The sequence below is a fragment of the Geotrypetes seraphini genome, chromosome 9, assembly GCF_902459505.1.
Source record: "Geotrypetes seraphini chromosome 9, aGeoSer1.1, whole genome shotgun sequence".
Lineage (NCBI taxonomy): Eukaryota > Metazoa > Chordata > Amphibia > Gymnophiona > Dermophiidae > Geotrypetes > Geotrypetes seraphini.
Window position 1 is genome coordinate 84,222,818 of NC_047092.1, and position 15,838 is coordinate 84,238,655.

Consider the following 15,838-nt stretch of genomic DNA (forward strand, 5'->3'; position numbering starts at 1 on the left):
TAAAGTGTAAGGTAATGCATGTTGGTAACCAAAATCTTATTCACGAATACAGGATGTCTGGTGTGGTACTCGGAGAGACCCCCAGGAAAGAGACCTGGGAGTACTGGTCGACAAGTCAATGAAGCTGTCAGCACAATGCACAGCGGCGGCAAAAAGGGCAAACAGAATGCTAGGAATGATTAAGAAGGGGATCATGAGCAGATCAGAGAAGGTTATCATGCCGCTGTACCATCCAGCACTGATTGCCGTACATGAAGAAGGACACGGTACTACTCGAGAGGGTCCAGAGAAGAGCAACTAAAATGGTTAAAGGCTGGAAGAGCTGCTGTACAATGAGAGATTAGAAAAACTGGGCCTCTTCTCCCTTGAAAAGCAGAGACTGAGGACATGATCGAAACATTTAAGATAATGAAGGGAATAGACTTAGTTGATAGAGACAGGTTGTTCACCCTCTCTAAGGTAGAGAGAATGAGAGGGCACTTTTTAAAGTTAAAAGGGGATAGATTCCATACAAATGTAAAGAAGTTCTTCTTCACCCAGAGAGTGGTGGAAAACTGGAATGCTCTTCCGGAGGCTGTTATAGGAGAAAACACCCTCCAGGGATTCAAGATAAAGTTAGACAAGTTCCTGCTGAACCAGAAAGTATGCAGGTAAAGCTAGGCTAGGATAGGGCACTGTTCTTTAAACCGAGGGCTGCCGCGTGTGTGGACTGCTGGGCACGATGGACCATTGGTGTGTCCCAGCAGTGGCGATTCTTATGTTCTTAATGCTTGTCTCTGAGCAGTGGGGATACAGTATATGGTCCCACTTTTTGGTACCCACTATAATTATGACTACCGTATTTTGACTCATCAGAAGGCATCTCAGTTCTTGAAGTTCTAATCCCTGAAAAAGGGAATTATAATGGTCAACTGGCTCATAACTCTAGAATAAATCAGACACATATGGTCAAAAGGTATCATATGGCTTGGATTAGTTACAGTTTGAAAAAGAAAAAACACACATTTTTTTTCACCAGCAGTGAATTGTGAGGGAGAAAGGTCACTTGCCAATCAAGTGTTATGCCTTGGATTTTTAAAGAGGCCTACTTAATGAAGGAGCTATAACTTGGGGATAGCAATGCCATTGAAGCAGCATTAATAAGCCCTGGGGAGAGACAAAGAGCTATGGCTTTCATTAAGGTCAATGCTTAGTGTCAGATTTAGAGCCCATGATCATGGTTCCTAAAGAAGCTCTCCTGTCTTCAAGGCCATTGCTATAATACTCAAAGGATAGGACAATCAAATAGCAGGAAAAAATTCCAGAGAAGCTGTAAATGAATGCTAATTGCATCTGAATCTTAGCACTTTTTCTGACTGAAGACAAAAACATATTTACATAAATATATGGTGGACAAATCTTTCTTCTATTCATTCAGCTTGAATCACATATTACATAGCTAGCTTTACATCTTTTGCATATTTATAAATATAAATTATATTTATATAAATGATAAAAATATTGAGAATTAAAATAAAACTATAATATACAATATAGATGTAATTTTATAAGTGACTTAGGCCAGCTTTTATCAAGCTGCGCTAGAGGTTTGTAGCACGGGCCAGCGCAGTAAATGTTCCAATGTTCTTAGAATTCCTATAAACGTCAGAGCTCTTATCTTGCCAGCCCACACTAAAATCCTCTAGCACAGCTTGATAAAAGAGGGGATTAAGGATGTGAAACATTTTGACCTAGATTCTGATAATGACACCCACCTTTGGGCACAGGGAAAAATCAGCATCAACACTATTCTATAAAGAATACTCTTTGACTGAGTACCCTTTATAGAACAGCATGTAGCACCGATTCCTGTACCATAAATAAGTGCCAGGATTTACGCCTGTTGAAAAAGGTGTAAACATTGGTGCACATGATGGGATTTGCCCCCCCTCCCTGTTCTATAACTTTTGGGTAGGTCTATAACTTATCCATGCCCCTCACATAGTCACACCCTGTTCTGGGTTGCAAGAGAGAGAATTTAGGCACAGCTCTTTATGTACAACTCCACATTTCGCTTCGTCTAGCCAGCAGCAGTTGTTCAAGGTTAACAAATTTGCATTAGGTCACTTAATTACTTTGAAGTACTATATGATAGGAGGCTCATAATCAAAATTTTAAAATGTCCAAAAACCAGCCTGTCGGCACTTGGACGTCCTAATAGCAGGGATGTCCAAGTGCCAATAATCAAAACCAACTTTCTAGATGTGCAGCAGCACTTCTAAGTTGTGCATCCAGAGATCAAAGGGGCATTTTGGGAGGGAACTTAAACGCCAGCAGTTAGACCTATCTGAGTTGCGTCAAAGTTCCACAAAGGTGCCCAAATTGACAAGAAGGCTACTGGAGGATTTAAGGCATGACCCTCCCTTACTCCCCCAGTGGTCACAACTGCCTCCCACCACCCAATGTGCAACCTCCCCCCCGGAGGCTTCCCATCAGCAGATCGTTGCAGAGGAATCCCCATCAGCTGAGCCAGTTTTGGGATTCCTGGCTGCTCAGCTGATGGGGATTCTCCATGCCAGGGTCAGCTGAGCCATGGAGCCCTACACCCCTCCCCATGACATCCCCGGACTTTCCCTGACTTTCCCTGACATCCCACTGACATTCCCCCACATCCCTGACATTCCCCTGTTATCCCAGACCTCCCACAACATCTCCGCCCCCCATATCCTCCCAACATTTCTGGGCCCCCACTCCCACAACCCCGGATCCCCCCATACCTTCGGATGAGAAAATGGCAGGAGGGAAGCTCACTCCCTTCTGCCCACAGGGCTGCATTCTGAAAATGACAGGGCTTCCCCCTCCCAATGCATCCCAATTGCCATTTTGAGCCAACCAGGGCCTTCGGCCCCTGCATCCCAAGATGCATTGGGAGGGGGAAGCCCCATCATTTGTAGCACACAGGCCTGTAGGCAGGAGGAAGTCAGCTTCCATCCTGACGTTTTCTTGTCCAAAGGTATGGGGGATATGGGGGAAGGGGTGGAGATGTTGGGGGAAGTCCGAGATGTCGGGGATTTGAGGGAGATGTCAGAGGGAGGAGTGTAGGGCTCCGTGGCTCAGCTGATCCTGGCAGGGTGAATCCCCATCAGCTGAGCCACCAGGAATCCCTGAAACTGGTTCAGTTGATGGGGATTCTTCTGCCGCAATCAGACAAGGTAGTTGGTGGGTATGTTTACAAAACTTGCTTTTGTATGTTTTTCATGTGGATGTTTTTATTTTTGAAAATGGGCATAAAAGATAGATGTCCTAAGGACCAAAACTTATACCTAGCTCATTTTCAAGAATAAAAGATAGACGTTTGTCAGCTTTGAAGATGGATATTTTTCCTACTTGGATTGTGGCTGTCTTGCACAAAACGTTCAACTTCAAACTTAGGTACACTTTTGATTATATCCCTCTATGCGTTTTATGCATAATGTGAGTTTCTATTACCTAAGTCAGCGTTATGTGATACATCAGGACCCCTGAAGAAGGCAAACAAGGCTGAAATACAGACCGTGTTGGATCTGACATAAGGCTCCATTTGCACACCACATATGGTATTTGTACAGACAATTGGTGACATATGGATATTGAGATATTCCTGTCTGGATTTTTATGTCAATAAATTTTCATCATTTCAAGACTCCTGAGATATCCTGAGACTTTGTTCCTTTTTTTTTGTTTTTGGACTCAATAGAGAATGACACGGTGACTGTTTCCCTCAGCTAGCTGTCGCTAGCCTTGGGCAACCCGCAGAAATGGGGGAAGAAATCGACTGGCTGTGCGGGTACAGGGACAAGGCTATTCACTGCCGCCAGCTGCCTCCCTTCCCACCCCTCCTGATCAGTGATTGCAGGTGCAGCAGCAATCCCTCCTCACAAGTCCAGTAGCCTCCCCTCCCTCCCTCTCACAGTTTCAACAGCCCTCACACCCTCCCTTTCTCTCTCCGATCGCCAGCAGCAAAAAAAAACACAAACATATGACTCTCCTGGGTTGGTCCCTTCCTGCCGCCCAGGGTGGGCCTACCAGCCAGTTGGAAGCTTCCTGTATACAGTGCTGCTCCAGGAAACTTCTTGCTGCTGAGTCCCTCTAACTTCTGGTTTCACCGGAAGTTACATCGGAAGGAGGGACTTGGAAGCAAGAAGGTTCCCGGAGCAGCGTTGCATACAGGAAGCTTCCAACTGGCTGGTAGGCCCACCCTGGGAGGCAGGAAGGGGCTGACCCAGGAGAATCATGGGATTGTGTATTTTTTTCTTTTTGTTGCCGCCAGCTATTGGAAAGAGAGAGGGAGGGTGCGAGAGGTGTTGGATCACGAGAGCGATGCTGCTGGACTGTGAGGGAGACTGCTGCTGTACCCGCAAAGGAGGGAAGGGTTTGGGAAGGGTTTGCTTGGGCTGCTGAAGGGTGACAGTTACTGGATCTGGTCTGGGGCTGGGGGAACTGTTACTGGGTCTGGGCTGGGCTGGAGCTGAAGGTCAGGGTGACAGTTACTGGATCTGTTCTGTTCTGATCTGGAGCTGAAGGGAAGAGTGACAGTTACTAGATCTGGTCTGGGGATTGGGGGAGAAGGGAAACAAGTGCTGGACCCATGTGGTGGGTGGAGTGGAGCTGGAGGGAAGGGAGAGGTGCCAGACTCACACCTGGGTGCTGAAGGGAGGGGATAGAGATGTTGGACCCATAGATAGTGAACTAGAGGGAAGGGAAAGAGGTGCAGGACCTGCAGGGAGGAAAAGAGAGAAGGAAAAGGAAATAGAAAAGCTGAACCAAGGGGATGAAGGAAGAGTGAGTGAAATATTCATTTTTACAATTTGTTTATTGAAATCTTTGAAGAAAACAAGAAAAACAAAAGTAAAGAAGGAAATTGTACATCAGACATGATACATATAACAGTAAGGATGCAACAGAGGAACAATAAGCATCCAAAGATAATCAATCCATAATATATATATATATATATATGTAGCTTGTGTCAGGGAGCTCCTGTCCCTGGTTTAAAACCTGCTCTAAACCCTGCCACCAAATCAAAGGTGCCTATTCCTAAGCCAAGGAAGCTGCCCATTAAGTCTGTTCCCAGTGCTAGGATCAGGCAGGCAGGACAGAATGGAGAAGAGGTGGCAGAGAAGGGCAGAGTACCTGTTCTAGGTCACTATAATCCCTTTTATAACTCACTGGGTAATTATCTAGGTAAACCTCTAGTTAGGAAAGCTGTCCCAGTAAGGGTTAAGGAAAGGGGTGAAGCTGACAGGCAGAACAGACCTAGAGCAGGAGTGAAAGCCAGCCTGCAGTATAAATCAGAAACAGCTGAGAACACTAGGGAGCACTCAGGAACTGGGAGAGAAGGGCGTGCCTCCCAGAGCAGAGAGGGGAAGGCTAGGAGCTCTCTCTTACTGCCCAGGGCTAGGGAACTCCCTGTCCCACAGCTCTTCCAACCTAACAAACTGTTGCTTCTTAGACAGAGGCTTATTGGAAGAGAAAAGCTTCCTGAGCAGGGCTGGCCAGCTGCTGCCTCTGAGGAGAATCTAAACCCAGTTTCAGAGAGCAGGGAATCCCTTATGGAGATAGAGGGAGAGATCTCTGAGGGAAATGAGATGGGCTGCAGTCCCAAGCCTGGGACCTTCTGTCTGATTACAACATGAGTCAGTGAGGCACAGAGTGGGGGAAGGGAATGAAAGTTTGTTTGGTACAAAAAGTCTAATGTACTTTAAAGCCACAGTTCTTTCATTAGGCAGGACTGTATATGGTATTGTAGGGTCATGAAATGGTTAACTGTTGTTTAAAATATTGCTCTGGCTTACATAGCTGAAAACAGTGTACAATCTACTGACCTCATCTGCTTGAAATGTATGTCCCTACCTTACCACATTGTAAGCTAAATAGATAAGAGTTTGAGACATGATGTACCCTACCCTCCTGTACATGTAACATTTAGAACTGTAAGATTTAGATAAGCAGAGAAATGAGCTAGCTCCCTATATGTTGTATCCCTGAACCTATCATAAGTGCTGGCTTAGGACCAATAATAATTGTAGAAAAGTTATAGAAGTAACAAATGAGAAGTTGTAGTTTTTGCATGTATTAGCTTGCATATGTTTAGTGAAAAGGGCACAAAAGTCCGTGCATTTCCTGATTCTAACACTCTAGTAAGCAGGCTGTTCACTGCACTAGAGTCCGGCATGCTGTAATAAACCTCTTGTACTTTCTTCACGCCTCTGACTTTGTGTGTCCAAGTGACCTTTCAGTATGAGTGTTGGGGGTATGAGTATGAGGAGTAAGAGCCAAAAGTAAAATAAAACCCCTGTATACAAGCCTAGCATAACGAGTGGGGGAAGGGTGAATGCTAACTAGCCTTTAAAAGGAAGAAGTAAGGGTGGATGGTTCCCAGCCCCTACCCCGTAATCAAAAGGGTAATGGGGACATTTATACTTCAGGTGGGTCAGGTGGGGAGAACTTCCTGAAGCACCCGCAGGCACAATATAGCAAGTTTTAAAGGAAAAAGTTTTGGTTTATTTTTGTTTTCCTGAATGCAGCATGGACTTGCTCTGAAGGAGAATTATTGTTTATGTAAAATCTTTTCCAAGCCCAATCAGCAGATGTGGCTGCCTGAGACCCAGTGCCATAGAACTGGGTAATAAACTTAGAACTATCCATTATTAGTGGAGTTTCTTTTCTGCTGTGGTTTCCCAGCGTGGCTCTTCAAGGAGCGCTCAGACTTCCACCTGGGGCAGGTGCCGGGTTGCCAGCGCTAGGCTTACCCCTGGCCCCGTCACAAGCTATATAAGTGGAGAGTAACATCAAGCATTGAGACTACTTTGTTCTATAAATTTTTTTATATCTCCTTCTGCTACATCCTCTTGCTTTAAACGTTTCTGGAACAAGAAGTCTGCTTGGGTGGGGGAAGACGATCAATGGCAATATTTTTTCCAATACTCACAACACCCCACTTTATCTACTAGCCTAATGTAATCTTTATATTTTCTCTTTTACAAAGCGTTCTGGACCCCCCAGCAAGCTACTTAGGGCTCACTTAATGGATTCAAATAAATGTTGCACTGTACTAGTCACCTAGCAGTGAGTGAAATATTGAACATAGTGGAAGGAAATAGGAAAGAGAGAGTGTGAGAGACACATTGGTGTAAGGAAGCAAGAGAGGGGAGAAGCTGGACACAGGGAGATATATAAAAATAGGGGAGATGGTGGGCATGGATCGGAGCATAGGAACAGGGAGAAAAAGGAGAATGCTGCATGGGATGGTATATGGATACAGAGGGGTAATGATAGACATGGGAGGGTATATGGACACAAAGAGAAGATGGCTAGACATGGGGAGAATAAGAAGGAAGATGCTGGACAGGAGGGTATAGAGGAGTGATAGTGTACACAGGAGGAGGGGGTCATAGAATGGAAAGATGATGAAGGCAAGGAGCTGGGCACAGGGGAAATACTAGGAGACATAGAGAAGGGAGACGCTGAACATGGGGAACAATACATACACAGAGATAGAAGATGGATGGTGAGCATGGAGAAAGAAGAAATATCAAATGGTCAGGAGACCCTGGCAAGTGAGTTAAGAGAATACAAAAGAAAACAGAGACCAGCACCTGAGACCAACAAGAATATAATGATGTGAAAGGTAGAAAAAAAATAATTTTATTTTCTATTTTGTGATTAGAATATATCAGATTTGAAATATGTATCCTGCTAGAGCTGGTATTAGATATAACTGGGGACTGCAAAGCCCAAGCTGTGCTTCTTTAGCTTCCAGCTGGCTTAGGGCACTCTCTGACCAGGTAGTAGTTGCCTAGTTGCACTCCCCTAACACTGTTCCTGCCATGTGTGACTGAAGTAATAAAAATAATAACAGTTTATTCTGTTAGCTTGATTTTTTTATGTAGCATTCTGTAGTAATTTGACTTCAGTTTTCTTGGAGGGAATATTTGTGAAGGGGAGGAGAGGGGACACAGGGGTTTTGTTGATCATTGCTCTGTGATTTATAAAATGACAATTGTACAGAATATTATTTCTTTTTATACTTTAATAAAATAACTTCGGTATAAAATCTTAACTATTCGAGGCTTGTGCGAATAGGATCAGATAGTTTGTGGGGACAGGGCGGAGATGGGGTGGGGACGGGGACCGAGCTTATGGGGCAGGGACGGGGACTGAGCTGGTGGGAATGGGGCCAAGCTCGTAAGGATGGAGTGGGGACGAGGACAAAATTTTTCCCCCTTCATTCTCTACTCACCAATATCTTTGAAACATAGGTCCTCTTTTCTGATTTAATTGCAACTCCAAATTAGTGTCAATTAATGCCAATAATTAATTTTTAGAAGCTAATTATTGAGTGCTAATGGCTTATTAATAAATTAAAATTTGCACACAACTCAGAATTGTACCCCAATTTAGGCAACCTATGTAGAATCCAGGGGTTTATGTGATCAAGTAGGTGCTTATATAATTGCCCAGGGATTATATACATGCATATGCTCAGAAAATATATGGATTGATAGTCAAAGCAAGTTATCCATATACTGGTAGATGATGATTCGGACAAATACATCACTTGCTTATTCACATTTTCAAAAGTTATACAGATAATATTGGGCCCTTTAGCTCGTTAATATAGTATATGATGCCAGATAAAGATCCGCATAAATCTAGTCTGCTCAATAAAGTGGCCAGAACCACACCTGCCACTTAGTACATGTTGCACTCATTATCATATACTGACATAACAAATAGGGCAGTCACACAATCATGGTTTTATAATTTTGGATAGTCCCATTTATTGTAAATACTTGTATAAACCAGCAATCCAACAATGTTGCAAACTGACATTTTATTCGCTAACAACCTTTAGGTGAATGTAATACAAAAACCGCACACTTTTTCTTGATTTGCCCCTGCTATCCTCAGGTCACAAACCATAGAAGTCTGCCTGACCTACATCCTGCCTGTCCTACATCCCAATCACTGGAGTTATAGTCAAAACCCATTCCTGTCATCAAAGCCCATCCATTATTGGGACACAGATTGTAAACATCTGCCCTGCTTTGCCATATTTGGGACAGATGATAGAAGTCCTCCAGTACTATCTTACTCCTGAAATTGTATAAGTTTTTATTTTGATTCCATCCTTTATTTTCATTTAAGAATCTTGATTCTGATCTGAGGAAGAAGGGGTTTGTTTTATTTCTACACATTCCCATGTATTTTTTAATTCTGTCACCATTTGCATGGGCATTCAGGCCTCCACCACCATCTCCATGGAAAAGTACTTCCTGACATTACTTCTAAGTCTACCACCTTATAATCTCAATCCATGTCCTCTAGTTCTACCAATTCCCCATATCTGGAAAAGATTTGCATGTATATTGATACCTTTCAAGTATTTAAACGTCTGTATCCCTCTCCTCTAGGGTAGTCATATTCAGGTCTTCTTCTCATATTGCTCTTGGTGCAAACCTCATGCCATTTTTCTTTGAACTGCTTCAAGTCTTTTTTGCGGCCTTAGCTAGATACAGTCTCCAAAACTGAACTCCAAGTGGGGCCTCATCAATGACTTGTATAGGGGCATTAACATATTTTTTCTTATGCTAGCTATACCCCTATCTATACAGTCCAGCATCCTTCTTGCTACAGCCACTGCTTTGTAAAATTGTTTCACTGCCTTCAGATCCTCAGAAGATATCACCCCATGGTGTCTTTCCTGAACCATGCTTGGCAGTTTCTTACCCTGTGACTGGGTGAAGTGCTTGTCACAAGCCAGCAGAAGGAGCCTAAGCAGTAGTAGTGTGTGGAGCTCATCTGCATAAGATCTTGCAAAAGCTACTGGAAGCTGTCCATTCACCCTGAGTGAAGTAGGGTGCTAAAAAGGACAGTTCCCAAGATGAGAGCTGAGAAAATCAAGAGTTTCTTCGGGAGCATGGGTGATCCTCGGAAGGAGGAATGCTGGCTTCGGCCTAACTTCAGGAGTTCTGGTCCAGTAGAAGAGCTATCCAGTGTTGACCGGGGGCCCGGTGCAGCAGAGAGAGAGAGACCCTGTCCAGTACTAGCCTACCTGGTAGAGGGACCAGTCCTCAGGGAATAACCAGTGACCAGAGGGTCTGTTGAAGGACCAGAGTACCGATGGAGAGACCAAAGACCAGCTGAGGAGTGAAGTTGCTGGATGGCCCAGTAGAGTTTGGGGGTGACCAAGAAAATACCCCAGGCTTGATGACTGGCAGAGGGACCAGTGAAGAGCATTCAGAACCGGTGGGGACCCAAAAGTCCAGGGAGCAAGGAACAGGTGGAGGCCCCACAAGCAGCTGGAAGAGCTGAAAGAGTTCAAGGTACAAAGGCTGAGAGGGCTGGTGAGGGACCGGTGGCGACCGACAAATAGACCAATAAATGGTACTAGGAGCTGTCAGAGGAATCCTAGGAAGCAGCCTGATAACCTAAACAGGTGGCCCGAGAGTAAGTGACAGGTTATGACCAGAGGAACCAATGAAGAGGTGGCCCAGGAGACCAGGGAGCTCATGTAGGTGTTAGAATAGTGTCCGGAAGAACATAGTTGACAAGAAAGAAGATCAGAAGCACCTGGGGAGTGGAAAGATGATTGTTAGTGACAGCTCAGCCTGATCACATGATCACTCACCCCTATCTTATATTTCTCCTTTGGATTTCTACAACCAAAGTACATCACTCTGTTAGACCTTAGATCATTCTTCTTATTCTTGAAGATCCCTTCTCATGTTTTCTACTCCCTCTGTAGTTTCTACTCTGTTGGATATTTTTGTGTCATCTGCAAAAAGAAAAACCTTTTATTCTAATCACTCAAAAATGTATTACTGTAAATAGAATCAATCCCAATCCCTGAGGCACTTCACTGTTCACCTTCCTTTCCTCTGAATAAACCCCATTCACCACTACCCTCTGTTTTCTGTCAGTCAACCAGTTTCCTATCCAGTTTACTACTTGGGTCTAACTTTGTCCTACTCAGCTTATTCAGGAGTCTCCTCTGAGAAACTGTATTAATAGTTTTGCTGAAATCAAATTAGATTACATCTATCTTGTGTTCTTTACCAGTTCTCAAGTCACCTAGTCAAAGAAATCAATCAGATTTGTTTGGCAGGATTGTCCTTTGGCAAAACCTTGTTGCCTCGGATCTTCCAACCTGTTGGCTTCTAGGATGTTCACTATCCTTTCCCTCAGCAGCATCTCCATCAGTTTTCAAATCACCGAAGTGAGGCTTAACAGCTTGTAGTTTCACATGTCTTCCCTGTCCCTACTTTGGTTAAGAGGGCCACACCTGTTCTTCTCTACTCACATGGAATGACTCCAGCCTCCAAAGATCTAGTAAATAAGTTCTTAAGGGGTCATACCAAGATTTCTCTGAGTTCCTCCAAGAATCTGAGAGGTATCCCATTCGGCCCCGTTGTCCACTTTCAAATTTTCAAGCTGTACATAAATGTTTTTTTTTCCATTAACTAAATGGAGAGATATTATCTGTATAATAAGGGGCCGGGTGACGGGAGGGATGAATGCACAGCCAGAAATATCTCATTAGCAGTTTCATTCATTCACATAAAGTGCAATTCTTTATCCTAGGTATACACATTTACATGCATATAATGTGTAAATGTTTAGACTACTGGCACTTACAGTATGTGCGTATTGTACACCTACCCTTGTAAGTGCTGGCAGTGCACCTAAACACTATTCTGCAAATATATGTATAACTTCCAGAATGGGTATTAGGAAGGGAAGCATACTCATGTGCAGAGCATGGCTGAGACATAGGTGGGGCTGCCACTTATGCTCATAACTTACAGAATATGCACCTGCCTATTTAAATACCTGAACTTATACCAGCTTTAAGGCTGTTGCAAGTGCAGGCACTTAAATATTAGGCATGCTGATACCAGATTACACTTGTATTCGATAATGGAACCCATGCACTTAAGTAGGGGTAGACATAGGACTATGAAGGTTAATAGATAGAAGGGAAACGGGGAATAAATGGGTTCCAGACAAAGAATCACTTTACAGGTCATGGACCTGATGGGCCGCTGCGGGAGTGGGCTGCTGGGCATGATGGACCACTGGTCTGACCCAGCGGAGGCAACTTCTTATGTTCTTATGTTCCATTTTAGAATAGGCACCTACCATGTAGCCTCAGAGCACCAAAATGAAGATGCTCAGTTACAGAATTGTTCCCTAAAAGGATAAATTATTTGTGTAGTTCAGTCTTTTCAAATAACAGGCCTAAAAAAAATTTATGAGACTAGTGCAGTCAACCCTGAATACAAATATTTGGCACATATACTTAAAAAATAGTGGCGAGGAATATATATATTATGTTTAGTGCCAGTGCCAGTGCCAGTGCTGGTGCTTAATACAATGATGACTGTACCAGAATAATTTCAGGTTGCCTATTAAAGGTGCTTGTTATGGTGACTATTTTAAGCTTATTTAATACAGAAAAGTAGGTTTCTGCCTTTCTTTATAGAATACTAGTGCATGTGGCCCAAAATGTGCTTACAATTACAGTGCAAACACTTTTACCAGTTCTATAGCTGGCGTAAATGCCAGCACCTAGTTGTGCGCTAGAACATATGTAAATTACAGCATTCTATAATTTACATGTGCACCACCCTTGCTTGCTCATAATCAGCTCATGTATATGCCCAGTGGCAAAGAATACAGTATAAAATTATGGCACATTGCTGCTAGTCAGTATTCTATGAGAGGTTATGTTTGCATATAATTGGTCACTTAGGCAAGTAAATGGCAAGTACCTCCATTTACATGCCTTCTTGCTGCCTAAGGCTAAGAAGCTCTTCATCTATAAGGAGTTATGTAGATTTAGATGGCAAGTAAACACACAAATACTAATATTCTATGATGGAATCTAGGCACCCAGATGCCATTATTGAATAGGTTCTCACCACGTGGCATTGGGGTGCATAAATGGAAGCACTTATTTATACAATTACTCCCTAGTGCCTACTTTTAAGGATATATGAATATGCATTCCTGGGTGCAGAGAATAAGCAGATTATGAGTGGGATTAGCACTTATATGTGTATTTTTAAATAATATGTACATATGTACTGATTCCTACCAACATATACATGCACAGTGATACCCCTGCTTCAGAGTAGATGTAACTTATACAGAAGCTTTTGGGTAGGCTACTTCATACAGGTACACAGGTGAATATGCTGCATTTAAAAATAGGCTCAACATATACACCTTTGTACTTTCCTTGTCCAAAATTATCTTTCTTGTTAAAGAATAACAGTTTTATTTACTCTTACAGTTGTAGATAGAAGGTTACTACGTCTCTTTAAATTAGACCCTAATCCCTAGCTCTGGGAATTAGAAAGTTGCTCAAGGACAGAAATTTCACCCATTCCTGCTGTCCACAATGAAATCTAACCCTTACTCATACCCACCCTTATCCATTAAGAACCATTCCAGCCCCACCCATCCGCACAATTAATTTCCTCCATCCACATCTGTACCCATAGGAGACAATGCTATTAATTTCTCACTTGCAGCCTTCCATTTCCACACCCCCCCCCCCAACAGCATCCCATGGTTTTTTGGATGGTGTTCACTATTCCAAATCTCGTTCTGGTTCTCCAATTGCCTCTCTCAGTGCATTCCAAGTCTCATTCTGGCACACCAATTGCCTCACTCAGTGCATTCCAAGACTTTTTTGGCATCACCACAGATTTTGACTAAACTCATGCAGGAATCCCTTGGCAATTTCTTCTATCCCTGTGGGATCCCTTGGCAACTTCTTTCATCCCCATGGGAATTCTATGGGTTCCTGTGATACCCATTCCCCTGCAGCTCTCTAATGGGAACAAATCCTCACTTTCATGTTTTACATCGGTTCAGTGCCTCAATTTATGTTTTTCTCATTATGTCCCTTAATATCGTTTAACAATTCTATGCATGTTATGTTAAATACATGCAAAAAAATTAAACAGAAAAATTGACACATTATAGACTCATAAGCCCTTCTAATGATTATTATCAGAAATTACAGAACCGTGCCCCTAGTTTATATCTTCCATCAGTTTATTTTCTGCTTAAATTCTCGTTTGCAAATATTCATTGCCTATGAATTTTCTCTAAGTGCAATTGTTGAATATGGAATTGATCCATAAGTCAATATCAGAGGTGGGTTGAGTGATTGTACATTTCGTACAAGTGCAGAGTGCTATGTCATACAGTTTGAACTTTCTCTTCCATTTATTTTATCTAGCGGCTCCTATGTTCTTGTACTGACACATAAGAAGATGCTTAAAGGTTTTCTTAAAAGTTGCGTTGCACAGAGCATAGCAGGCAGGGTTTATGGTGCTATTGATATAGCACAGCCAGTAGCCAATCGTCCATACTGTATTGGGTACACAGATTGCACAGAAGGTGTTGATAAGAACCATCACATTGTATGGAGTCCAGGTGATAATAAAGGCCAGTAAGATAGCCAAGATAGTCCTGGTGACTTTCTTTTCTCTGGATGGAGGAAGCTTCTTTTTTGCTGGTTGCTTTGTCATCTTGACAATTTTTCGGGCCACAATGTTCTGCTCATTCTGCCCATTGGTTCCTGGAGCAATCTCCACAGTAGTATTGGTAGTAACACTACAATGATCCTTTGAGGATTTAGTAAGTATTCTGATGCATGTAATTTTAGAGTTTTCTACTTTGGGTGGGAATTGGCAAATGGAAGTTCTGGTGATGGCTTCTTTGACTGAATCCTCTTCCTTCATATTAGAAGCAACAACACTTACTGAAGTTGAGTCATTAGAGATCTCCTTCTCCTCTCCCTCTCCCTGAATACAGTTTTCAGTCCCAACATCTCCAGAAGCTTTGCCATTTTTAATTTTGCTGTTCTCCAGCTCATCTTTAGTAGTAGGGATATTATTATTGTTGGGTTTCACTATTTTACCTTGAATCAGACTGGGTGAAACAGGATCCTGATTTGGTGGTGACTCCTTTTTGTCTTTCTTTATCCTACTCTTGCTAGCACGTGATATCTGCCAATACAAAATAGTCATAGTAATGACAGGTAGATAAAATGCTGCAATGGCTGTACCAAATGTAACAGCAGGATTTGAAAAAAACTGAATGTAACATTCCCCTTCATTAACTGTTCTTCTTCCAACAATAAACTGCCAAAAGAGAATTGCAGGTGCCCACAAGATGAAGGAAAGGACCCATGCAGCTGCAATCATCATACCTGCCATTTTGGTGGTTCGTCTTACTGGATAAGTCAATGGCTTAGTAACACAAAAGTACCTGTCAAAACTGATGATAAGTAGATTCATGACAGATGCATTGCTGACCACGTAGTCAAGGGCCAACCAGAGGTCACATATCACAGGACCAAGGGGCCAGTATCCAATCACAGTGTAGAGAGTATACAGGTTCATGGAGAAGACACCAATGATCAGGTCAGCACATGCCAAACTAAATAGAAAATAGTTATTTACTGTCTGTAGATGTCTGTTGACTTTGATGGACAGCATAACCAAAATATTGCCAATCACAGTTACCAAACTGAGGGATCCAGCCACAATGACTATGAAGATCACTTCCACAGTTTTATAAGGACTCCTGATTGTTGTTTCATTTCCTGCAGAAATGTTTGTGTATGTTGCGTTATTCATTCTTTGCGATGATTAAGGGTAATTACACCTGTAAAAGAAAAAAGACATTATTACAATATACTTTTATAATGCTTTTCCAACTTATATTTATTTAAAATTATTTGTAATCCGCCTATCTACAAATCTAGGCGAATAACAGAATAACATATACAGTGCAC

General features: G+C 42.6%; 1 protein-coding gene across 4 annotated transcripts in view; it reads right to left on the bottom strand.

Annotated features, from left to right (window-relative positions):
* Positions 1 to 8,647: 8,647 nt before the first annotated feature.
* Positions 8,648 to 15,838, bottom strand: part of CHRM2 (cholinergic receptor muscarinic 2) — a 299,422-nt gene continuing 292,231 nt past the window's right edge. For all 4 annotated transcript variants that reach the window (XM_033959191.1, XM_033959193.1, XM_033959195.1 and 1 more), the window contains one exon: positions 8,648 to 15,708. In XM_033959191.1, coding sequence (XP_033815082.1) covers positions 14,268 to 15,680 — 1,413 coding nt within the window. In that variant the 5' untranslated portion in view covers positions 15,681 to 15,708 and the 3' untranslated portion in view covers positions 8,648 to 14,267. The remainder of the gene's footprint in view (positions 15,709 to 15,838) is intronic.